We start from the raw sequence: 24,588 nt of genomic DNA on the forward strand, positions 1-24,588 counted from the left end.
TTTCAGATTTTCTCCATTGATGATAAAGTTGGCTGTTGGTTTTGTGTAATTTCCCTTTATTATGTTGAGGAATTTCCCTTCTATTCCTATTTTGCTGAGAGTTTTTATCAGGAATGGGTGTTGGACTTTATCAAATGCTTTTTCTGTATCAATTGATATGGTCAGGTGATTCTTTTCCTTTGTTTTAATTATATGGTGGATTATGTTGATTGGTTTTCTATTGTTGAACCAACCTTGCATGTGTGGTCTGAATCCCACTTGGTTGCGATATATTATTTTTTTTATATGCTGTTGTATTCTGTTGGCTAGGATTTTGTTCACAAGTTTCACATCTATATTCATGAAGGATATTGATCTGTAGTTTTCTTCTTAAATGGTGTCCTTGCATGGCTTTGGTATTAGGGGTATGCTGGCTTCATAGAATGAATTCAGGAGTATTTCTTCCTTTTCTTTTTCCTGGAATACATGAGTAGAACTGGTATCAACTCTTCTCTGGATGTTTGGTAGAATTCTCCAGTGAAGCCGTCTGGACTGGGGCTTTTCTGTTGCTGCTGGGAGTTTTTTTTTTTTAATGACCCCTTCAATTTCTTCTTTTGTTATGGGTCTGTTCAAATTTCCTACCTCAGTTTGTGCTAGTTTAGGTAGGTAGTGTGTTTCTAGAAATTTGTCCATTTCTTCTAGGTTTTCAAATTTGTTGGAGTATAATTTTTCATAGTATTCTGTTATGATCCTTTTTATTTCAGTTGGTTTTGATGTAATGTCACCCATCACATTTCTTATTTGGGTTATCGGTATCTTTTACTATTTTCTTTTGTCAATTTGCCTACTGGTTTGTCAATTTTATTAATGTTTCAAGAAAACAGCTCTTAGTCTTCTTGATTCTTTTTATTGTTTCATTTATTTCTGCTGTAATTTTTATTATTTCATTTCTTCTGATGACTGTGGCTCCTTTTGCTCCTCTCTTTCTAATTGTTTGAGTTGTAGGGTTAATATTTTGATTTTTGTTCTTTCTTCTTCTTGATGTGTCCATTTGTTACTATAAATTGACCTCTGAGCACTGTTTTTGCTGTGTCTCACAGGTTTTGGTATGTTGTGTTTTCATTCTGTTTTGATCATTGGAATTTTTTAATTGCATCTTTGATTTCTTCTGTTACCCAGTAGTTTTTAAGTAGGGTGTTATTTAGTTTCTATTTATTAGATTTTTTTTCCTTGCTGTTCCTGTTTTTAATTTCTACTTTTATAGCATTGTGATCAGAGAAGATGCTTTGTATTATTTCGATGTTTTTGAATTTTTTGAGGCTTGCTTTGTGGCCTAAAATGTGGTCTATACTGGAGAATGATCCCTGAGCACTGGAGAAGAATGTGTACTTTGTCACAGCTGGGTAATGTACTCTGTATCTGTCTATGAGGTCAAGTTGGTTGATTGTGGTATTTAGATGTTCTGTGTCTTTCTTGAGTTTCTTTCTAGTAGTTCTGTCCTTTACCGAGAATGGTGTGTTGAAGTCTTCTAGTGTTGTTGTTTAAGTGTCTATTTCTCTTTTCAGTGCTGTTAGAGTTTGTTTTATGTATTTTGGAGCTCTGTCATTGGATAAGCGTGTATTTGTTATGGTTATGGCCTCTTGGTAGACTGACCCTTTAATCATTATGTAATGCCCTTCCATGTCTATTATAGTGGATTTTGCTTTAACATCTGTTTGATCAGAGATTAATATTTTGCTGCTCCTCTTTTTTGATTGTTTTCTTGATATATCTTTTTCCATCCTTTAAGTTTTAGTTTATGTATATCATTGTATCTAAGGTGTGTCTATTGTAGGCAGCATATTGATGGGTCATGTTTTTTTTATCCATTCTGCTACTCTCCATCTCTTTACTGGTGTAGTTAAGCCATTTAAGTTCAGCATGATTATCCATAGGTATGAGTTTATTGCTGTCATTTTCTTACTTTTTATTTTGTGTGTGTATGTGTGTGTGTGGTGTTGATGGCTTCTTTATTCTGCTTAATTTTCTGTGTTGAGTTTTTTTTAATTGTGGCTTGTCTTTTCATTTCCTTAGTCCTTTTTGGTTTTGTGTGTACTGAATCTTTATGATTTCCTTCTTTTATATTTTGATGAGTAGGTTTGTTGACTTTCTTTGTGGTTACCCTGAAATTTACCATTATCTTCCTAAGTTTAAAGGAGTAATTTATTTTTTGATATTGCCTTGAAGTCTCTAGTTCTGTTTTCTGTCTTTTAGCTTTATTTTATTTGTAAGAGCTCTTTATCTGGGTTAATACCTGTCTGATGTAGTCATGTGTTTTAATCTCGGGTTGTTGTCTGGTATGTTGTTAGTTTTCTTTCCGAACAACTCCCTGTAATATTTCTTGTAAAGTTGGTCTGGTTTTTAGAAATCCCTTTAATTTCTGTTTATCTGGAAATGTCCTAATATCACCATCATATTTGAGGGATAATTTTGCTGGATATATAATTTTTGGTTGGCAGTATTTTCTTTCAGTGTTTTATTTGTGTTACCCCATTGCCTTCTTGCCTGCTTAGTTTCTGCCAAGTAATCAGAACTTAGTCTTATCGATGCCCCTTTGTAGGTGATGTTTCATTTTTCCTGAGCTACTTTCAGGATTCTTTCTTTCTTTTTAGTTTTGGAAAGTTTATTATATGTGTTGATGTTCTTCTCTTGGTATCTATCCTTTATGGGGTTCATTGTGCTTCTTGTGAGGTTATCTTCTTACCTTCCATGATATTAGGAAAGTTTTCTGTCAGCATACCTTCAACAATTTCCTCTGTACTTTTTGTTGGCTCCTCCCCTTCTGGGATTCCAATCACGTCTAAGTTATTTCTTTTGATGGTGTCCCACATAACTCTTTGTCTTTCTTCATTTTTTTTTTTATTGTTCCTCGAACAGATTGGTGTCAAGGGGTTGGTCGCCTATTCCACTGATCCTATTTTCCTTTGTTTCAATTCTACTCCTGTGACTTTCCATCAAGTTGTCAATTTCTGCAGTTTTATTGTTACACTTCTGGATTTCTAGTTGCTGCTTCTGTATTGGAGACACTGGTGGCGTAGTGGTTAAGTGCTACAGCTGCTAACCAAAAGGTCGGCAGTTCAAGTCCACCAAGTGCCCCTTGGAAACTCTATGGGGCAGGTCTAGTCTGTTCTATAGGGTCGCTATGAGTCGGAATCGACTCAACGGCAGTGAGTTTGGTTTTTTTGTTTGGTTTCTGTATCATTTCCAATTGTCTATTTATTTTGTTCTTGTATTGTTTTCCTGATTTCTTCTAGTGTTTTGTCCATGATTTCCTTGGTTTTGTCTGTGTTTGCTGTAGTTTTGTCTGTGTTTTCCTTGATTCCTTTGAGGGCCCTATACATAAGTCTTTTGAATACCGTATCAGGAAGCTCCATTACCTTTTCTTCCCCAGGGAGGTTTTCTGGTTCTTTATTTTGGTCATTTTCTGGGGCCATCCTGCCCTGCTTCTTAGGTGGTTTGCTATTGTCGGTTGTCTCCAGGACATTAAGGGGTTATTGTATTTATATTTTATTTGTATAATTGTTTTGTGGGTCGTGGCAGGTGTGGCTGGAGTGGTGCTCTGGTCACTGGACTGGCTGTGCTTCCTGTCTTTGGGAGGGTGGAGTGGTGAGTAGGTATGAAAGTTCAGGTCTCTGGTTACTGATCTTGCAGGGCAGCTGAGGGTGGCTTGATTGAGCTTTGGTCTCTGCCTGTCTTTGGTTCAGTGGTTCAGGAGCAGGGAATGATGCTGTCCATGCAGGTGGAATGGCCAGTGTGGTGGGCGAGTGGTGGCATGCTCGTCACTTCTTGCTGGTTTGGGGGGGACTTGTGGGTGGCAGGGGGCGCTGTGAGGGGACAGGCACACAGGTGCTCTATCTCCACCTCCTCCTGGGTAGGGGCAGGGAGGAAGGAATGGCAGGTGAATGTTCCCTCAGTCTTGCTGCATCTATTTGTCGGTGGCAGGAAGAGGGAGGAAGGTGCAGTGAGTGGGTATGCACACACTCACTGGTCTTCAGCCCTGCACTGGGCAGGGGGAGGGAGGAAGGGGCCTCGGGGGGATGCATATGTAGTTCCAACTCCTCTGCCCCTCACTGGGCAGGTTAAGGGATACAGTTGCGCCTGGTGGATACACACACAGAGGTGCTTCCTCATGTCAGGCTGGGGAGGGAGGAAGGGGCTGAAGGGGGGTGTGTGCATAGTTGTGGCTCTTCTGCCCCTTGCTTGGTGGGTTAAGGGATGGAGTCGTGTGGTGGATGCGTGCATGGTGATGATGCTTCATGTCAGGTGGGGGGAGGGAGGAAGGAGCTATGGGGGTGTCTTAGTCATCTAGTGCTGCTATAACAGAAATACCACAAGTGGATGAATTTAACAAACAGAAGTTTAATCTCTCACAGTCTAGTAGGCTAGAAGTCTGAATTCTGGGCGTCAACTCCAGGGAAAGGCTTTCTGTATCAGCTCTGGAGGAAGGCCCTTGTTATCAATCTTCCTCTGGTCTAGGAGCTTCTCCACACAGGAACCTCGGGTCCAAAGGACACCCTCTGTTCCCAGCATGGCTTTTTTGGTGGTACGAGTTTCATGTCTCCGCTTACTTCTCTTTTTTATATCTCAAAAGAGATTGACTTAAGCACTACATAATCTTGTAGACCTCATCGATATAATTGCTGCTAATCCATCTTGTTACATCATAGTGATAGGATTTACAGCATATAGGAAAATCACATAAAATGGGGGACAATCACACGATACTGGGAATTATGGCCTAACCAAGTTGACACATTTTGGGGGGACACAGTTCAATCCATGACAGGGGGCATGCATGCATGGTCACGGCTCTTCTGCCCCTTGCTGGGTAGGTTAAGGGATAGAGTCACACCTGGCGGATGTGCACACAGAGATGCCACCTTGTGCAGGACGGGGGGGGAGGGAAGAGGGAGTGGTAGGTGAGCTTTTTGTTGTCCTGCTGCCACTGGGCCCTTGGAGGGGGAGTAGGTGGCGGGCAGGCACAAACAAAAGGGCTAGCCTAGTTGCGCTCATTGGGTGGGCAAGGGGAGTAGTGAACAGGATTGGGTGGGGTAGGAGGGAAGAAGATAGGCTTATGTTGTGGTTCCCCAGTCAGGCTGGTCAGGAGAATGGGGAGTGCGTTCCTCCAGCTAGGACACACAGGTATCAAGGCACCTTGTGTCTGCTGCAGCCAGTGAGCAGGACCTGTCTTCTCTCGAGTGCGAGAGGTGGAGCACCCAGGACTGGTTGGGTAGGACAGTTCTCACCGACACTCTGCGGGCCCACCAGTTCGTGCACACCACTTATCCCTGAGGTCAAGTACTGCTGCTCCTGAGTACCTCTGGTTCTGAATCTGGTACCCTCCCTGTCTCTGCTTCTTTCCTTGTGTGTCTATAGAGTTCTCTGTCCCTTTTGGGAAAGTTGTGAAGTTGCCCTGCTATTCAGTTCACCCAGGGTCGCTGCTGGCTTTATCTCAAGTTAGCTGCAGCGAGCCGGGACGGCTAACTGAGCTCCTCTGTGCCATTCCTCCTCTTTCGCTGCTTTCCTTGTTCCTTGTAGTCAGTGCTGGGTTCAGTCCTTAGACTTTTTTTAATGTTCAGGGTTCCTGGATTGTTATCTGCTTCGGTTTTACTTGGTTTTTTGGGTCTTTGGCATAGGAGCATGTTATGGTGCTTGTGACTAAGCCGCCATCTTGGCTCTGCCTCCTCATTGTGGTTTTGATTTGCATTCCCTAATGACTAATGATGTTCAGAATCTTTTCATGTGCTTGTTGGCCATTTTGTATGTCTTCTTCCGAGAAATGCCTATTTAAATCCTTTGTCCATTTTTTAAATTGGGTTATTTGTCTTTTTATTGTGGAGTTGTAAGAATTCTTTTGTGTATTCTGGATACGAGTCCCTTGTCAGATACATGATTTGCAAATATTTTCTCCCCTTCTGTGGGTTATCTTTTCTCCCCTTCTGTGGGTTATCTTCGTTTTCTTGATGGTGTCCTTTGAAGCACAAAAGTTTTTAATTTTGACGAAGTCCAATTTATCTTTTTTTTTTCCTGTTGTTGTTATGTGTTTGTTGTCATATCTAAGAAACCATTGCCTAACCCAAGGTTACGAAGATTACTCCTTTACAAGTTCCTTTTAATCTCATTTATCTTCCTTTGAAATTACACTCAGACATCACCTCCTCCAGGAAGCTTTCCCTGAGTACCTGGTCTGATGTACACGTTCATTCTCTATACGCTTATCACGCGTTTTTCAAATACCCACCAGAGAACTGTGCTGTATTTAGTGTCTGTCTTACCCACTGAAGCAGGATTTGTCAAACTACAATGCTTGGTCCAAATTCAGGCCGCTGCCTGATATTGTGTGGCCCGTGAGCTAAGGATAAGGTCCCTGTGTGTCACAAACAGTGTATGCTTGTTTGCTAACCTAAAGGTTGGCAGTTCAAACTCAGCCAGTGGCACCATGGAAGGCCTGGTGATCTGCTTCTGTGAAGATTACAGCCAAGAAAACCCTATGGAGCACAGTTCTACTCTGTAACACATAGGGTTGCTCTGAGTCAGAATTGACTTGATAGCAACGAGTTTGGTTTTTGGTTTATGAGCCAAGGATGGTTTTTACATTTTTAAATGGTTGAAAAGAATCAAAAGCAGGGTATATGGGAACTCTGTACTATTTTTACAACTTCTGTGAGTCTTAAACTCTTTCAGAATAAAAATATATTTAAAAAATCAAAAGAATAAGATGATTTCATGACATGTGACAATTGTATAAAATTCAGATGTCAGTGTCTGTAGATAAATAACGTTTTATTAGAACACAGCCATGCCCATTTGTTCACGTATTGTCTATGGCCGCTTCTGCAATGTCAGAGTTGAGTAGTTGTGACACAGATGCTATGTGGCCTGCAGGGTCAAAAATATTTACTATCTGGCCCATTACAGAGAAAGTTTGCCAACTCCAGACTTGTGTGGAAATAGCAAGTCAGTAGAGCTTAGGTGACACTAATGATGAGTAAGTTGTATGAACATTACCTTGGGACAGGAAGCTGAAAGCATCCTCTTGGTCATAGCCCTACCTCCTGACCTTTGAGCACGTGGGGTCATGTTCACCCTGCGATTCTCTTAGCTATAGCCTGCTGCTCTGGGCAGCTCTGAGTTTCCTGGTGTGTGCATCTGGTGGCTTGCCAGCAGTATGTACGTAAGACAGCCTTTTCTTTAAATGTGGTGGTGAGTCTGATATTTCCATTCCAACCACTGTCTGGAAGTTTCCACCCAACTTTGGAGGTGAACTTGGAGACCAAATTATTAATAGATTTCTTTGCACTGCCATAGAGTTGTAGAATTATGTATGACCTATAATGTTTATATTTTAGGTGTTTAAAGACAATTGCTGCAAAAGAGAAGTCCTCAATTTATATGTATATTGCAAAAATGCTCCTGGATGTAATGCCAAGATTATTCTGGGACGATACCAGGTTGGTATTACTCATGAACAATATTTGCCTTTATCATTTTTCCAGTGACATGTATTGAACATCTGTATGTGACAGTTACCAAGCTTTGTGGGGCATTCACTGAGTTTACTGCCAGAAAATTCCAGGGCTTCAAAATGGTTCTTCCCAGCTCAATCATGGCCGAGGAAGTGACACTGGAATAGACCCGAATTTTTTAAATTTTGGTGGACTGGAACCATAACTGGAATAGGAAAAATTACAGGTTGAAGTCCTGCTAGAAACTTAATTGCCCTCTTAGAAAATAAGAACAACATATGTGTTGCATACCAACCACATCTCTTGCTTGTGGAATTTTGCGCAGAGTTGGAAATAGTGGTACCCTGCTCAAAGATGGCGGCCGATCATGCAGCTTTGGATGCGTATCGCTCTCCTCAGTCCTCATAATTCAATAATTCAGGCTCCTGAAAGGGCTCCCTGTGCTTCTTCTGAGTCTCTTATTCTCCAGGTCTTTGACCCATAATTTTTAAAAATTTGGGTCTGCTTCAGTTTCATTTCATCGGCCATAGCTGCACTGGTTCGAACTGGTTTGAAGCCCTGGAAAATTCACAGTCCAGTGACATAGTTAGCTGCAATGCATCATGCCAGGGCTAAGGTGTGGGTGGAGAAGTTCCTTCTGTATAAACACATGGAGGATATGCCACGTGTGTTAGACCTTAATTTATGGGCTAGGAATCATGGAGCCAAGAGATAAGGTATGAGGCATGCTAGGCAAAGGAACGCTCAAACAAGGTTCCATCACACTGATGGAACCCTGAAGGATTTGGCGGCCTATTGTGGGAGCCAGTGAGAACCCTATGGATCACAAAAGTCCAATCTACAACCCATTGTGGGGATGGCTCAGGACTGGGCAATGTTTTGTCCTGTTGTGCATGCTGTCACCATGAGTCAAGGGCTGATTAGTCAGCAGCCAAAAATAGCAAGAAAGTTTGGGAGCAAGAGGATGGTTGCAGATGGTGCTGATCTGAGACGTGATTATGATGTACCCTTCCCAAAAGCATTTGCTCCTCACCAAAAGCTGTGGTAGATATTGCCCAGCGGCTCTGTGCCCTGGCCTCTCAGAGTTTATGATCTAATGTGAAGATAATGTGGAACACATCAGAGATTGGATGTGCTTTAAAGGTGAATCATTAATGTGAGATGCAAACAAGAGAGTATTTTCTGTAGGTAAAGGGGAGTTGAGTTCCTTTCAAATGAAACTACCCCACCTTGCTCTTCCCTCCAGCTGGAGAAGCAGTTCTTAGTGGAAAGCTACAATACTGCTTTCTGGCTCTTTATAGAAAAGCTGTAGCAGATGTGCTGGCTTTGCCAGGACAGGCTCCTGGAGTTGATCACACTATGAATGAGTAGGACTCAGGCTTCCAGGGAATGACTTGGAGGCTGCTGTGATTTACCCTTCCCACCCACATATTTTGGAATGCATATTTCAGGTGATTCAGTGTTTTCTCTGTTGCCTCTAAACTCCCAGGCACTGAACTGTGTAAATCATTCTGTGTTAACCCAGGGATTTTTTGGTGGTCACGGAATGTTTTTCTGCTCTCAGATGACAGCCCCTCACCACTTGCTTTGAATATTAGTTGATTGAAAACGGCCCATTTCCCAACTTTGTTGTCACTCAGACTGAAAAGGAAATGAGGCTCAAAAGTGGCCATTGAACAGCTCTAGTAACCAGATCGTAAGCTTCAGGAGAACAGGGGCTGCATTCTTTCCACCTGCTTCTTCTGTATCTTCCCCTCATTCCTGTTCTTCCTTTTCTAAGATAGGATCTTACAGGAAGCAGAGTCTTGATGAATGTCGACTGCTTTGGTGAGAGTCGAGGGGGTAACACCAATGAATTTTGGAGATGTGGATTGCAGTTGTCACCATTTCCTTCCTGGAAGCACTAAGGGGCAGTTCTACTCTGTCCTGCAAGGTCGCTATGAGTCAGAATCGATTCTACAGCAATGGGTTTGGGTTTTTTTTTTTATTTAATAGAGACAAAGGAGAACAGCTACAGTGAAACCCATGAGAGCTGGAACTCTATGGGACAGCCTTGTTTTTCCAGGTCTCACGAGTTTTCCACCTTTGACAGGGTGCAGTCTTACCACTTTTCTTTTTTTTTTCTGTATTAAGAATCTTACTTCATAGACTCCCAGGAAGTGTTTCTTTTTTTATTTTATATGACAGGAAAAGAAACCAAACAATTTTTTATGATTTGCATGTTTATTCAAATTATGTACAGATATATGCAAAATATTGAATGCCGCAGGAAGCTTCAAAAGAAGATGGAAGAGATACACAGTCACTGTACCAAAGAAATTGGTTGACGTTCAGTTATTTCAGGAGGTAGCATATGATCAAGAACTGATGGTATTGAAGGAAGAAGTCCGAGCTGCACTCTAGGCATTGGTGAAAGCCAAGGCTTCAGGAATTGACAGAATACAAATTGAGATGTTTCAACAAACAGATGCAACACTGGAAGCGCTCACTCGTCTATGCCAAGAAATTTGGAAGACAGCTACCTGGCCTACCGACTGGAAGAGATCCATATTTGTGCCCATTCCAAAGAAAGGTGATCCAACAGAATGCGGAAATTATCAAACAATATCATTAATATCACACTCGAGTGAAGATAGTTAAAAACAATTGCGGCCGTACCTCGACAGGAAACGACCAGAAATTCAAGACAGATTAACCAAGGGGACACGGAAGGAGGGATATCATTGCTGATCTCAGATGGATTTTGGCTGAAAGCAGAGAATACCAGAAAGATATTTACCTGTATTTTATTGATTATGCAAATGCATTCAATTCTGTGGCTCATAACAAATTATGGATAGCATTTTGAAGACTGGAAATTCCAGAACACTTAATTGTGCTCATGGGGAACCTGTACATAGACCAAGAGGCGTTGTTTCAAAGAATACAAGGGGATACTGATTGGTTTACATCAGAAAAGGTGTGTGTCAGGGTTGTATCATTTCACCATACTTATTCGGTCTGTATGCTGAGCAAAATAATCCAAGAAGCTGGCCTATAGGAAGAAGAATGCTGTATCAGGATTGGAAGAAGACTCATTTAAGGACCTACAGTATGCAGATGGCATATCCTTGCTTGTTGAAAAGGAAAAGGACTTAAAGTACTTACTGATGAAGATCATAGACTACAGCCTTCAGTACGGATTGCACGTAAACATAAAAAAATATTCTCATGACTGGACTAATAATAAACAACATCATGATAAACAAAAGATTGAAGTTGTCAAGAGTTTCCTTTTACTTGGATCCATAGTCATGCCAATGGAAGCAGCAGTCAAGAAATCAAACAATACATTGCATTAGGCAGATAGCTGCAAAAGACCTCTTTAAAGTATTGAAAAGCAAAGATGCCACTTTGAGGATTAAGGTGCACCTGACCCAGGCCGTGGTGTTTTCAATTGTCTCATATGCATGGGAAAGCTTGACAGTGTATAAGGAAGACTGGACAAGAATTGACACCTTTAAATTATGGTATTGGTGAAGAGTATTGAATATATCATGGACTGCCAGAAGAACAAACAAATCTGTCTTAGAAGAATACAGACAGAATGTTCCTTAGAATCAAGGATGGCAAGACTTCATCTCAGGTACTTTGGACATGTTGTCAGGAGGGATCAGTTCTTGGAGAGGACATCATGCTTGGTACAGTAGAGGGTCAGCAAAAAAAGAGGAAGACCCTCAACAAGATGGATTGACCTAGTGGCTGCAACGATGGGCTCAAACATAGCAATGATTGTGAGGATGGCACAGGACTGGGCAATGTTTTCTCCTCTTGTACATAGGGTCACTATGAGTTGAAACCAACTTGACAGCGTGTAACACCAGAAACATGTCATCATCCTCTAATGATCTTGCTAAGAATATTTCTTGATTTTACAAGTCAGGCCATTCTCAGCTTACTTGGGGCCTGGGATCCTGTATTTTGTCTACTTCCTTTTCTGTCTCATTTCTGAAACAGCTTCCTCTCTCTTCCTTTTCTTTCCCTTAATTCTTTCCATTCCTTTGTTTAGTTAGGTATGCCATTTCCCTCCCTTTCTTCCTTCTGTCCTGCCTTATCATCTGGGGTTGGGGATAGAAGATGCAAAAAAGAAATAAAAGATGTTCTTGAGCAACTGGTAATTTAATTGGCAAGCCTAAGAAAAATAGGTAAGAACCAAGAGAATATGAGCGTATTACTAGATAATCTAAAGCAAATCAGTACTCTTCCCTCTTTACCCATCTTCCCCTGCCTTCCAGCTTCGACCAAACAAAGTTGGCTCTCACTGCTTCCAGTTGTTGCAGCTCACTGTGCTGAGGCAGGAGGAGCCAGAGGCTGGGAGCCTGCAGGCAGAGGCGGCTGGGCTGTGCTCTTCTCTGCCCAGTGTTCTCTCTCCCCCAGTAGGCCTTCCCTGATGGCTCCCCTTCCTGCTGCCCTGGATAATGGGTGACACTGGCTTGTTGTTACTTGTTGCAGGACCACCTTCTGCAGTGCTTATTTCAAGCTGTGCAGTGCTCTAATGAGAAGTGTCGGGAACCAGTCCTACGGAAAGATCTGAAAGAGCATTTGAGTGCATACTGCCAGTTTCGAGAGGAAAAATGCCTTTATTGCAAGAAGGATGTTGTGGTCATCAATTTACAGGTAGAAATAACAATCCTCTTTATGGGGCTGCATTCCTCCTGAGCAGTCACAGTGGATCAAGTGGCATACCAGGAGCCCATTTCTGGATTTACATCTGTGTAGAATCAGGTCTAAGGAATAAGTTTATCGGTTTGGAAGAGGATGGTGAGAATAATGGCACAACTTGAAGAATGTAATCAGTATCCCTGAATTGTACATGTGGAAATTGTTGAGATGGCATATTTTTTTAATGTATATTTTCACCACAATTTAAAAAAAAAAAATAAGTTTATCTGATCTGAGAAAAGTTCTGTGAAAAGCTTAAAACCTTCTCACTGGCAGGACCTTATTTATCATCAGCAAAAAATATGATTTGCACAGTGTGCAGTTCTATAAGGAGTGATGCTGGGCCCTGGGTCACAGGAATTTAGCGACACTGTCTGCCCTTAGGATGTGCATGGTCTAACAGGTAGGGTAGCATATAGGCACAAAAAGAGAGCACAGGGTGCCTTCTACATGTGCCAAGGGACCCATACTGACAGCTCCTGCATTCTGTCCTCTGTGAGTCCTGTACCCTCTGACCTTCTTTTATACATATATAATTTTATTTATGTTGTCGTTGTTGAGAATATACAGAGCAAAACATAACACTAATTCACCAGTTTGTACATGTACGCTTTAGGGACATTGATTACATTCTTTGAGTTGCGCAACCCTTCTCACCCTCCTTTCTGAGTTGTTCTTCACGTTAACATAAATTCACTGCCCCCTAAGGTTCTTATCTAATCTTTCAAATTGCTGTTGTCAATTTGATCCCATATAGATAGTTCTTAAAAAAGCATAATGCTCAAAGCAGACATTTTTTACTAGTTAATCTAAACTATTGTGTGGTTTTCAGAATACTTCTGGGGATATTTTTGGTTTAAAAATTATCTCAAGGCCGTAGTTTCAGGGGTTCATCCAGCCTCCATGGCTCCAGAAAGTCTGGAGTCCATGAGAATTTGAAATTCTGTTCTGTATTTTCCACCTTAGGATCAGGATTTTTCTGTGGAATCTTTGATCAAAATGTTCAGTAATGGTAGCTGGGCACTGTCCACTTCTTCTGGTCTCATGGCAAAGGAGGCAGTTGTTCACAGAGACAATTAGCCACACATTCTATATCCTCATCTTGTTCCTGACTCTCCTTCTTTCTCTGTTGTTCCAGGTGAATAGAGACCAGTTGTTGTGCCTTGGATGGCCACTTGCAAGCTTTTAAGACGCAAGGCACTATGCATTGAACTAGGAGGAGGTAGAACAGAGGCACTAAACATGTTATTAGACCAATTAACTGGAATGTCCCATGAAACCATGACCCTAAACCTCCAAACCAAGAAACCAAATCCCGTAGATTTTTGGTTGTACATGAGCAGCCTCAGCAGCTACTCTTCTTTTTTGTGTGTGTGTCATTGCAAATATCTCTAACCTTCTTTTGGAATAATTGGAAAATTTAATTTTTTGATTGAATTGTTGTACCAAGAAAGCAGCCATCGTTAATCTTTTTTGGAATGAGGCCATACCTTCCCGTAGAGGTTGTGCCACATAGCATGCATTCCCCAAGATATACATGCGTATGTAAACACTGCTAGGGGTTGGGTTTGTTTCATCATACTTTCTCTGTTTCAGAACCATGAGGAAAATTTGTGTCCTGAGTACCCGGTATCTTGTCCCAACAAGTGTTTGCAGATTATTCCAAGAACTGAGGTAACTGTAAATATTAAGCTATCTATAGATTGAGTGTAAGTAATCACTGTGGCACATGTTTGATAAAATCACATAGGCAGAGGCCCAAGGCTTAAATTATAACCGTTATAACTGTGTGTCCGTCTTCCCTTCCCTTTTTTCTGTTGACTCTTCTCAGTTTTCACCATGGCTTTTCTCCTTCCCAATGCCCATGCCAGCTCCAGTTCCCTCCCATCTTCCCAACCTACCCTTGGCTCCCTGCTTGCTGCAGTTGCACCAAGCAGTTGGAGATGGTGATGAATTTCCATAGCTGAGACTGTCTATTTTACAGGTAGATGAGCACCTTGGTGTGTGTCCTGAAGCCGAACAAGACTGTCCTTTCAAGCACTATGGCTGTACTGTAATGGTAGGAAATGCCTTTTCCCCCTGCGTCTGCATTCTACCATAGAATTCATTTGAAGAGTTCATTTCACTCTTTGACTCCATTCAGGATGCTGAAGGACATACAGTTCTGAGAATTTTAAGACTGGCAATTATTTGTAATTCTGACTCCACTGCCTCTACCAGGTTTGGGAACTTTCTGGAAGCACTCCTCCCATGATTAACGCTGGCTTTATGGTACCTCAGTGGATTGATCACCAAGTATTGTGAAACAAAATTTATTTGAAATCATCTTTAAAAATGTATGCTGTTGCCTTTTAAAGATTTTTAAAGTATTATTCAATAAATTAGGTAAAATAAAAGAAAACTTTATCCCTACGTAAGTCCTTTTAACAAATTATTTAAATTTTGTTATTTGAACCAAGGAAACCCTGGTGGCGTAGTGGTTAAGTGCTACGGCTGCTAACCAAGAGGTTGGCAGTTCAAATCCACCAGGTGCTCCTTGGAAACTCTATGGGGCAGTTCTACTCTGTCCTGTAGGGTCGCTATTGACTCAATGGCAGTGGGTTTGGTTTTTTGGTTTGCTCTGAACCACGTGGATCAAAGTTTTACACATAAAAACCTGTCATACTCTATATTATCATTAGAAATTTTCTGTAAATCTAAAATTACTCCAAAATGAAAAGTTTAATCATAAAACTACTAGAAAATGAGTGAATTTTCTTTTTATTTTTGAAATAAAGAACACCCTTCCAAGATAACTAAGGCAAAAGCAAGAAGCCATAATTTTGATAAGTTTAACCACAAATATCAAAAGTCCCTATATGATTTTTTAAGGAACCCTGGTGATGCACATGGTTAAGTGCTTGGCTGCTAGTCAGAAGGTTGGTGGTTCAAACCCACCCAGTGGCTCTGCAGGAGAAAGACCTACCACCGATCTCCTTCCATCATGATTACACCCTAGGCAATTCTATGGGGCAGTTCTACTCTGTAACATGGGATCACTGTGAGTTGGAATCGACTTCATGGCACCTAACAACAACATATGATTTTTTTTTTAAATACCACAAATAAAGTCAAATGGCAAACCACAAGCTGGGGGAAAATAGTTGCAACAACAAAAGGGACTATTTTTCTTAAATATACAAAATTTCTTATATGTTGTTCAACTTAATGGAAAAACAGGCAAAGGAATGTATAGACAGTTCCAGAAGAAAATTCACATGGCTGATAGGTGTAAGGACAGATGTTCAGTCTCCTACAAATTATAATAATTTTCAAAACAATAAAATTCAAAGAAAAGAAGGCAATTTCACAATACAGATCGAGCCATAAAAATTATTCACAACCTTTGATTGAATAAATGCACACAAATGAATTTCCTGCAATAAAATAATCCATAAGAAGAAAAAAAATTATCATAATTTTTACCATCTAATTTCAGCATCAAATTGACAAAGATTAAAACATTTGATAATATTTAACTTTTTTTAGGGAAGTTTGGTTATATCTATAAAAATAAAAAACAGACCCACGCATTGACTTCCATTTCTACTGGTAGGAATTCATCTCACAGATATCCTTTCATAAGCATGTAATTGTTACACACAAGATGTTTATTATAGTATTGTTTATATAGCAAAAAAAAAAAAAGTAGAAACAGCCTTTAAGTCCATCACTACAGGACTGACTATGGAATTACGTGTTCATATTTTGGAATACTGTGCATCTGACAAAAAGAATGAGGTACATCTCTGTGTTTAATTTGTATTAAGTGACTAAATAAGATGTTTAATTTGTATTAAGTGAGTAAATAAGTTGCAAAATATTAAATATAGTTGGATCTCATTTGTGTAAAATGTGTATGTGTGGTCTCTGACTCTGGTGAATGAGACAAGGGAACTAGGAGGATAGAGAGAAGAGGACTTTTACTTTTTATTCTACATCTTGCTATATTGTTTGATATAAGTAAATAGTGGTCTTATTTTTAAAAAGCTATTTGAAAAACATGTACATATTACAGGAAACTTTTAAAAGAGTTCGGCAAAGAGTGCATAAATTTGTCACAGATCAAACTGGTGGCTGGGTGTCCTGGCTGCAGAACAGATAGGATTTACCTTTCTAGTGTGTGAAACGCAGTAGGAGTAGCTGTCTCTGAAAGGAATCTTTACAGCTAGGCCCAAACCTCTCGTTGGATTGTGCTCTAGAGCTAAGGATGGCTGGGGAAGTTCATCTCTGGAGCCCTCTTTAGGATAGTCTTTCACCAGAGGGGTCAGCCCTACCCTGAAGGGAAATTGCTGATGAATGTCTGTTTAGAGTTTATAGATCACTTGGGAAACCTCCCGTTTGCTTTTACTAGTGATATAGGCAGTTTGCATGGAGTCCCTGGGTATCGCAAACAGTTAAGCACTTGGTTAAAAAAAACCTAACTGAAAAGTTGGTGGTTTGAATGTACCCAGCAGTGCCTCAGAAGAAAGGCCTGGCAATCTGCATCCAAAAGAGCACAGCCATTGATAAACTCTATGGAGCACAGTTCTACTCTGACACACATTGGAATTGTCATGAGTCGGCAACATGAGTTGACAGCAACAGCAAAAAAAGGCAGTTTGCTGTTAAATTCATGGTCAAGGAAAAATTTATTTCCTTTTGCAAATATATTCTGTGATTTCAAGGGCAACAATTTGCATAGGCAGAAAATAAAAGTAGGTTGCGTGCTTTCTGCCCCTGACAGCACGACAGTGATGGGAAGTGGCACAGAAATGTATTTGATAGGAGGGAGAACTAGCCTAGGATTCCAATTGAGCTAGAGGTAACCCCCTAAGGAGATAGGTTTTATATGGGAGCAGTTGAAAGATGATAATAACTACACTTAACCCACAGCCATATGTCCCCAGGGCAGGTAAGGAAATCAGCACAAATAATTCTGAGTAGATTCTCTGTCTTTGTAAGTATAGGATTGTCTCATGGTCCTGTAAAATCCTAAAGCTGCAAAGAGACTTAGAGAAAGGCATTTTTCCTGCAGCCTACTTGGAGACTGTTAAGTACAAAGTAGTTAAAGGTCTCTCATAGCAGATTGCCCCACCCTCCCTCGATTTTGAAGCCTTTTAACAACCTGACTTATTTTTCTCTCCATATTGAAGGATAAACGGAGGAACCTGAAGGCGCATGAGCATTCAGCATTGCGGGACCACATGCTTCTGGTGTTAGAAAAAAATTTCCAATTAGAAGAACAGGTAAATATTCAAGAGTTCAAATGTAAGGGGAAGCCACAGAATTGCTGGAAGTTGCCTGCTTTATGTTGGTATTTATATATTCTCCCTTTCAATATAAGTCAGCTGGAGGGAGATGTTTGTCTTCTAAGTGGTAAAATAGACTCAGGATTATAGAATGCTAGAACTGGTGGTGCCTTCGAGATCGTTGGGTTCAGTCCCCTCATTCAACAGATGGAATAACTAAGCTCAAAGACTTTTTGCTGTGTTTGTAACTTGTAAGTGGCAGAATGGGATCTTAAACCCATGTCCTCTGATTCTAAGTCCAGCCCTCGTGGTGTATGACACGGCCTCTCTACCGCTTGCCCACACACCTCTTAGTTGATACCTGGCACTTAGTAGGTGCTTCGTGTTTTTAAATTAAATCAGTCTTACCATGAAACAACAGTTGACTATGTGTTCCAGAGTTATATGTTTTGGGTTATATATGTATTTTACTAAATCTTAACTTCTGCTTTTGAGAAGCTTGCAACATGATAAATACATTCCCAAAAAAACCCAAACCCATTGCTGTCAAGTCGATTTCAACTCGTAGCGACCCTGTAGGACTAAGTAGAACTGTTCCATAGGGTTTCCAAGGAGCGGCTGGTAGATTCGAACTGCCAGCCTTTTGTTTAGCACCTGAGCTCTTAACCACTGCACCGCCAGGGCTCCATAAATACATACATACATACTTACTTCATAAAGTTGTAAGAATCAACTGAAATTACATGCCTGGGACATTGATCACCACCACCACCCACTGCCGTCAAGCCGATTCCGACTCATAGCGACCCCATAAGACAGAGTAGAACTGCCCCATAGAGTTTCCAAGGAGCGCGTGGTGGATTTGAACTGCTGACCTCTTGGTTAGCAGCAGTAGCACTTAACCACTATGCCACCAGGGGGCATTTATACTAAAAAAACCTTAATAAATGTTGATTGTATCGAGTAATTACAAAAGTTAATTATTTTGTTAGAACCCCTCCCAGGATCAGACTTCTGAAGCTCATAAAGGGAAGAAAACTTTCCATCTGCAGAGAGGGAGCTGAATTTTACTTCTGCAGATTATTTTATTTTGTCTCTGATTCCATATCAAAAGCAAGCATGTGAGTTCCACAGAGTCAGATCCTGGAGAAAATTAGAAAGACTGATAAACACTGGAACTTTGGCAGAAGGCATGCTGCCTAGTAACCATCCCCAAGTTCTTTCTGTCTCAGTCACTTCATTCACGTATCCATTCACTCAACAAACACCTTCCATATGTCAGGTACTGTGCTAGTTGCTAGAGATGCTTAGTTGAACGCACAGCAAAGCGGATGGATAGGTTACTGAGCCGCATAGGACATGCTCTACTCAGTCAGGGGTGCAGAGACTACAGCAGTTTACTGAACTCAGGGGGTGTCCTTCCCTGAGGACATCAGAGCTGAGCCTTGAAGGAAGAGAAGATTTGTCAGGTAAAATTATGTGGGAGGAGGACATGCCAGAAGGACAAAACTGAGTCAAGGCAAGGAGGCGTGAGAGAGGTGGATGGTTTCAGGAAATGGGATTCGAGCATGAGAGTGGAATGTCTGGAGACTGATGTGTTGAATTCAGATTGCTAGGCCTTATGAGTGCAAGCTGAGATGTTTAGAACATTGTGCATTCAATTATTTTTTTTATTCATTCATACTTTTCCTTGTTTGAGAAAGGATTTAAGGGCCAAAAGTTTGAACTGATGTTCGTAAGTAATCAAAACAAACCCATTGCCTTTGAGTTGATTCTGACTCAGGGCACCTCCACGTGTAACCGAGTAGAGCTGCTCCACAGAGTTTTCTTAGCTGTGATCTTTATGGAAGCATATCACCAGGTGGGTTTGAACTGCCAATCTTTTGGTTAGTAGATGAGTGCAAACCATTTAGTAATAGGGAGTTAATTGCGGATTTTAAATAGGAGAATACTTGGCCAGGTAATTGTTTGGTTTTTAAATGGAAGACAACTGGTGGTAGTATGGAAGATCAATAGGAGGGAGAGAAGAGAATGGAGACAGAGGGCCCAAGCAGAAGGGTGTTGCAGTAATCTACGCAGTGAAGCAGTGGAGCCTTGCAATTGATAACAGCGAGGGCTCTAGAGCCAGAATACCTGGGTTGAAGCCCCTGGCTCCACACTAACTGTGTGAGGTGGGCAAGCTACTTAACTTCCCACTCCCCAATTTCCTCATCTGGGTTGTTGTGAGGGGTAAATGAGATAATAGCGTTTAGCACAGTGCCTGGCATGTAATAAGCATTTCAGCATCAGGTGGAGGCAAGGTGTTGGAGGTGACAGTGATGATGATGAAGGCTTAACCACGGCTGTGTCAGTAGGGATGGAGACATTTCTGAGATTGGAATGGCAGACTGTAAGCTTGAAAGGTAGAGAGCCTGGTTATGTCATTAACTGAGATGGAAGTTACAAGAGCAGGAGCAGATTAGAGGCGGGGGTGGGGAGAGGAGACACTGAGTTTGCTTTTGGAAAAGAAGATACGTCAGGAGGTACAGAGAAGTCTGCCCTGGAGTCTGAATAGAGGTGTCTGGAGCTGGAGATCAGATGACTGTTACAGCCATTTGTGCACTCATTGATATAACATGTACTGTGCCCCTGGTGACATAGTGTAAAGAAACTGCTTAGTAGAGAATATGGACTACCACCCCCCCCCAAAAAAAACCAGCAAGTTATAAGACTAATAAGGATAAGTTATACATGAGTTATCAACAGGATGAGGAGCCCTGGTGAGGCAGTGGTTAGAATGCTCGGCTGCTAACTAAAAGGTCAGTGGTTCAAACCCACCAGCTACTCCAAGAGAGAAAGATGTGGCAGTCTGCTTTTGTAAAGATTTACAGCTATGGAAGCCCTATGGGTCAGTTCTGTTCAGTCCTGGGGGTCACTATGAGTCGGAATTGAGTCAATGACTTTTTTTTTTTTTTTTAATGGACAGGTGTCACGGAACTCAAGAGGTGGCCTGACTGGTGGTACTATTAAGGAAATATTTCTGAGAGGATGTGCCCTTGAGTGGAGCCTTAAAGGGCAGTAGTTTCTAGCTGAAGCAGGACACTGTCTGAGAGAGCAGGTGCTGAAGGGAGCTAGAAGCTGTTAGTCTTGCTGGGAGAGGTGTAGGTGGGCCAGGACTGGGCAAGTGACTGAAGGGTAGGCAGGCAGATCATGTAGGTGCTGCCTGGCTGCAGAAGAAAGCCTCTAGAGACGTTCAAGTCAGGGAGTGACCAGACCAGGTTTGTTGCTTAATATGAAATCTAGACACAATGTATGAGCATGAATTGGAGGAGTGCAGCACTAAAGGCAGGAGAGTATGCATGCGTTCAGTCAGCAAATGTTTATCCAGCCCCTGCCTGGCCCCAGCCCAGCTGCTGGGGTCACAGCGTTGGACAGTGAGGCCCGTGCCCATCCCGGCGCCCATGGACCATACCTTCTGTGGTGTGTGTGTGTGGAGAGGGGGTCGGAGGAAGCTTAGGAAAGAAGCTGTTATAACAGCCCAGGTGAAAAATAATGAAGGCTGAAACTAGTACTGGAATGAGATGAAGTAAATGGATCTAAGAGTTTTTTTGTTTGTTGTTTTAGTAGTTCAGTTGGCAAATATTACCGATGGAATGGTTGTGGGGATGAGAGAGGAGTCATCTTAGGATCATTCTTAGGCTTCTGGTTGCTTCTCTGAAATAGATTACCAAATCTGAGTAGCATGTTTTGCCTACCACTCGTGAGCTGTATGCTGGGCGGGTTCCCTAAACTCTCTGCCTCCATTTCCTCATTCATAAAATGGGACTACTATTCATACCTACCTGGTAGGGTTTTTGGAAGATTAAAAAAGCTAATGAATATGAAAAAAAACAAAAAACCAAACCCACTGCCGTTGAGTCGATTCCTACTCATAGCGACCCTATAGTCAACCTTTTGGTTAGCAGCCATAGCATTTAACCACTACACCACCAGGGTTTCCAATGAATATGAAGGTATGATAAACATTGAGCAAATTTTAGCCATTATTAGTATTATCAGTATTCTGCATATAGCATCTAATTGTGGTACAGTGATCAGTACTCTGTGATTCTGTATAAATGTGTACTGAATGAAGAGAACTGGTTCAGTAAATTCAGTCAAGTGATGTCACCATCACCAGCTGAACCATTATCACGGGTTAGGTGTAGGAAAGGCTGATGAGAAATTTTGTGGACCTGGTTTTCTGGAACCATCTGCATACATTTGCCTAGAATTATATTTAAAAAAAAATTTTTTTTTTTTATATAAAAAAAGAATTATATAGGACTCTATTTAGAAACCTTTTCCTAGAAGTATGTATGTATCTATTTTTTGTATAAACACCTTCTTACCTGCAAGTATTTTTCAAGAACTATATTTAAATTGGAGCCCTGGTGGCACAGTGGTTAAGAGCTCAGTTGCTAAACAAAAGGTCTGCAATTCGAGTCCACCAACTGCTCCTTGAAACCCTATGAGGCAGTTCTGCGCTGTCCTATAGGGTTGCTATGAGTTGAATCAACTCGAGGGCAACAGTTATATATATTTAAATTGGAGCCCTGGTGGTGCAGTGGTTAAGTGCTCAGCTGCTAACTGAAAGGTTAGCTCTTTGAGTTCGAACCTACCAGCCTTTCTGTGGGAGAAAGATGTGGTGGTCTCCTCCCGTAAAGATCACAGCATGTGAGGCAGTTCTGCTCTGTCCTAGGGTGGCTACGAGTCAGAAGGCAATGGGGGATATTTAAATTATTTTAACTTAAATGTGTGCGTATAAATGACCTCATTTTCATTCTCATTATTAGATTTCTGATTTATATAAGAGCCTCGAACAGAAAGAAAGTAAAATCCAGCAGCTAGCAGAAACTGTACAGAAATTTGAAAAGGAGTTCAAGCAGTTTTCACGGTTGTTTGGCAAAAATGGAAACTTGCTATCAAACATCCAGGTGAGAAATGGCCTTTCTAATCAAAGCCAAGGTTTCGCTTTCAATTTGTTGTGAGGTATTTTCTTTTTAATTTTTATGTGGAAATGATTTCAAATGTACAGAATAAGAATAATATAAAGAAGACCTGCATACACTCTGCCCAGATTTACCCGTGTCAACATTTTGTGCCATTTTCCTTTCTCTTTTTTTGTATACACATATATAAACGTGTTTTTTATAAATATATATAAATGTGTATGTATGTGTTCTTCCTAAACATTTGCTAGTAAGCTGCATACATTGTGACTTTTTTACCCCTACAATACTTTTATATAATCTACAGCGCTGAGGGTTTTAGTTAATATAGGCCACTATTAGCTGCTTGGTTTCAGATTCACTGTGAGCATTTTATACTCAACGAAGTGCAACTGTTCATTCCCTTGGGGGAAAATGCTTTAAATATCACTAAAATAGAGCAAAAAATTTCTTTGTGAATTGTGAGTGTTAAAGAATCACAAATGAATTCCTAATAAAAAATGCCCTTTAATCATGATCATAAAATTTCTAGTGAAAAAGATTTCCAAGGCATGTGATGTGGGCAATATATTTGAAATTTGGATTATCCCAGAAAAATCTCGACTACAGAATTTCCATACCTTATCAGAACATTTACGTGTGTGTGTGTGTGTATATATATACATATACGTGTGTGTATGGAGCCCTAGTGGCACAACAGTTAAGTGCTCGGCTGCTAACCAAAAGGTTGGTGGTTCGAACCCACACAGTGGCTCCTAAGAGAAAGACCTGGTGATCTACTCCTGTAAAGATGACAGTCTAGAAAACTCCATGGGGGCAGTTCTGCTCTATCACATGGGGTAGCTGTGAGTCAGAGTAGACTCGATGGCCCCTAACAACAACAACATACACACGCACACATATATGTGCGTTTCATATATATATTTAATTGCGTTTAATATATGTGTATCATATGTTAATTGTATTTCATATACATATGTAGGTATATATGTTAATATCTCAATTCCAACCTTTTTCTAACACAAATACCAGTCCAGAATTAAGACACTTAGGGTAGAGGAGAAATATATAGTTCATTTTAATCTCTTTCCTCTAAAGAGAGCCATCGAAAGTTCAGGTCTTACCTCAGGCCACTTCACACTGGCTCAGGCCAGAACAGGCGGGCCTACTTCCAGCTCTTCCCCTGCCTTCTAGCAGAGCAGGAGTGAATCAGGAGAGGCGCTTCTAAGAAGGGAGAGAAGTAGTAAGACAAGAGGAGAGTAAACATGAGAATAGAGAGATAACAGTGGGTTAGAGAACTAAGTAGGGAGACACTGAAGAAGGAGTAAAAATCAGATAAAAAGAAGTTAAAGATTTGGAGCTGGGGTAGGAGAGGAAGAGGAAGATATTTGGTTAGATGGCTCAACTCCTCAGAGGTCCTCATTGAATTTTCTGGACTGTGTATTTTTTATGAGTTGCTGTGTTTCGTTAAAATGTGAAATGTTTGAGTTGAAAAAATTTAATCTCAATAAAGTGCTAAGATGTTAACTAAAGTTCTTTTTTTTTTTTTAACATTATGATCCATCTTGTACTGAAAGGTTCTTGCTAGTCACATTGACAAATCTGCTTGGCTAGAAGCTCAGGTGCGTCAGTTATTACAGATGGTTAACCAGCAACAAAATACGCTTGACCTGAGGTCTTTGGTGGAAGCAATTGATACAATTAAACAGAAAATTACCCTGCTAGAAACCAATGATCAAATACTAGGTATGTCTGATGTTTTACTTCTCTTTTGGTGCCTTGTTTGTCTTCATGTGTTTGTGAAATAATCAAACATCTGGGAAAATGGTCAGCCACAGCTGTCCAGGATAGCCAGTGGTAGAATCTGGTGTCCCTGGAAGAGAAAGCATGAGATTCTGGCCCCTTAGGCAAGAATGAGGGAGGCCTGTAAGTGGGGGGTAGAAACAGGCCAGGAAATTTCCAAGAACAAGGAGCAGTAGTTTTTTAAGAAAATGGAAAATAATGAGAGTGCTCAGGAAGAGATGTGGTGGGAACTTTTTTTTAAGTATGGAAAAATATGCAAGAGTTTGGCTGTTTAAAAACATCCTCATGAGAAAACTGGAGCTTGCCATGGTACGCTCGCTAGTTGAATGCTGAGTGTGTCTTTTCTGTGCTGTGGCGAGC

At 41.0% G+C, this 24,588-nt stretch overlaps 1 protein-coding gene across 2 annotated transcripts in view; it reads left to right on the top strand.

The window, feature by feature from the left end:
* TRAF5 (TNF receptor associated factor 5) overlaps positions 1 to 24,588 on the top strand; it is a 93,753-nt gene that overhangs the window by 66,356 nt on the left and 2,809 nt on the right. For both annotated transcript variants that reach the window (XM_049858620.1, XM_049858621.1), the window contains exons 4-10: positions 7,368 to 7,469; positions 11,976 to 12,140; positions 13,782 to 13,859; positions 14,170 to 14,244; positions 17,360 to 17,452; positions 22,270 to 22,410; positions 24,003 to 24,171. In XM_049858620.1, coding sequence (XP_049714577.1) covers positions 7,368 to 7,469; positions 11,976 to 12,140; positions 13,782 to 13,859; positions 14,170 to 14,244; positions 17,360 to 17,452; positions 22,270 to 22,410; positions 24,003 to 24,171 — 823 coding nt within the window. The remainder of the gene's footprint in view (positions 1 to 7,367; positions 7,470 to 11,975; positions 12,141 to 13,781; positions 13,860 to 14,169; positions 14,245 to 17,359; positions 17,453 to 22,269; positions 22,411 to 24,002; positions 24,172 to 24,588) is intronic.

This window comes from Elephas maximus, chromosome 18 (genome assembly GCF_024166365.1).
Source record: "Elephas maximus indicus isolate mEleMax1 chromosome 18, mEleMax1 primary haplotype, whole genome shotgun sequence".
In the NCBI taxonomy this organism is placed as follows: domain Eukaryota; kingdom Metazoa; phylum Chordata; class Mammalia; order Proboscidea; family Elephantidae; genus Elephas; species Elephas maximus.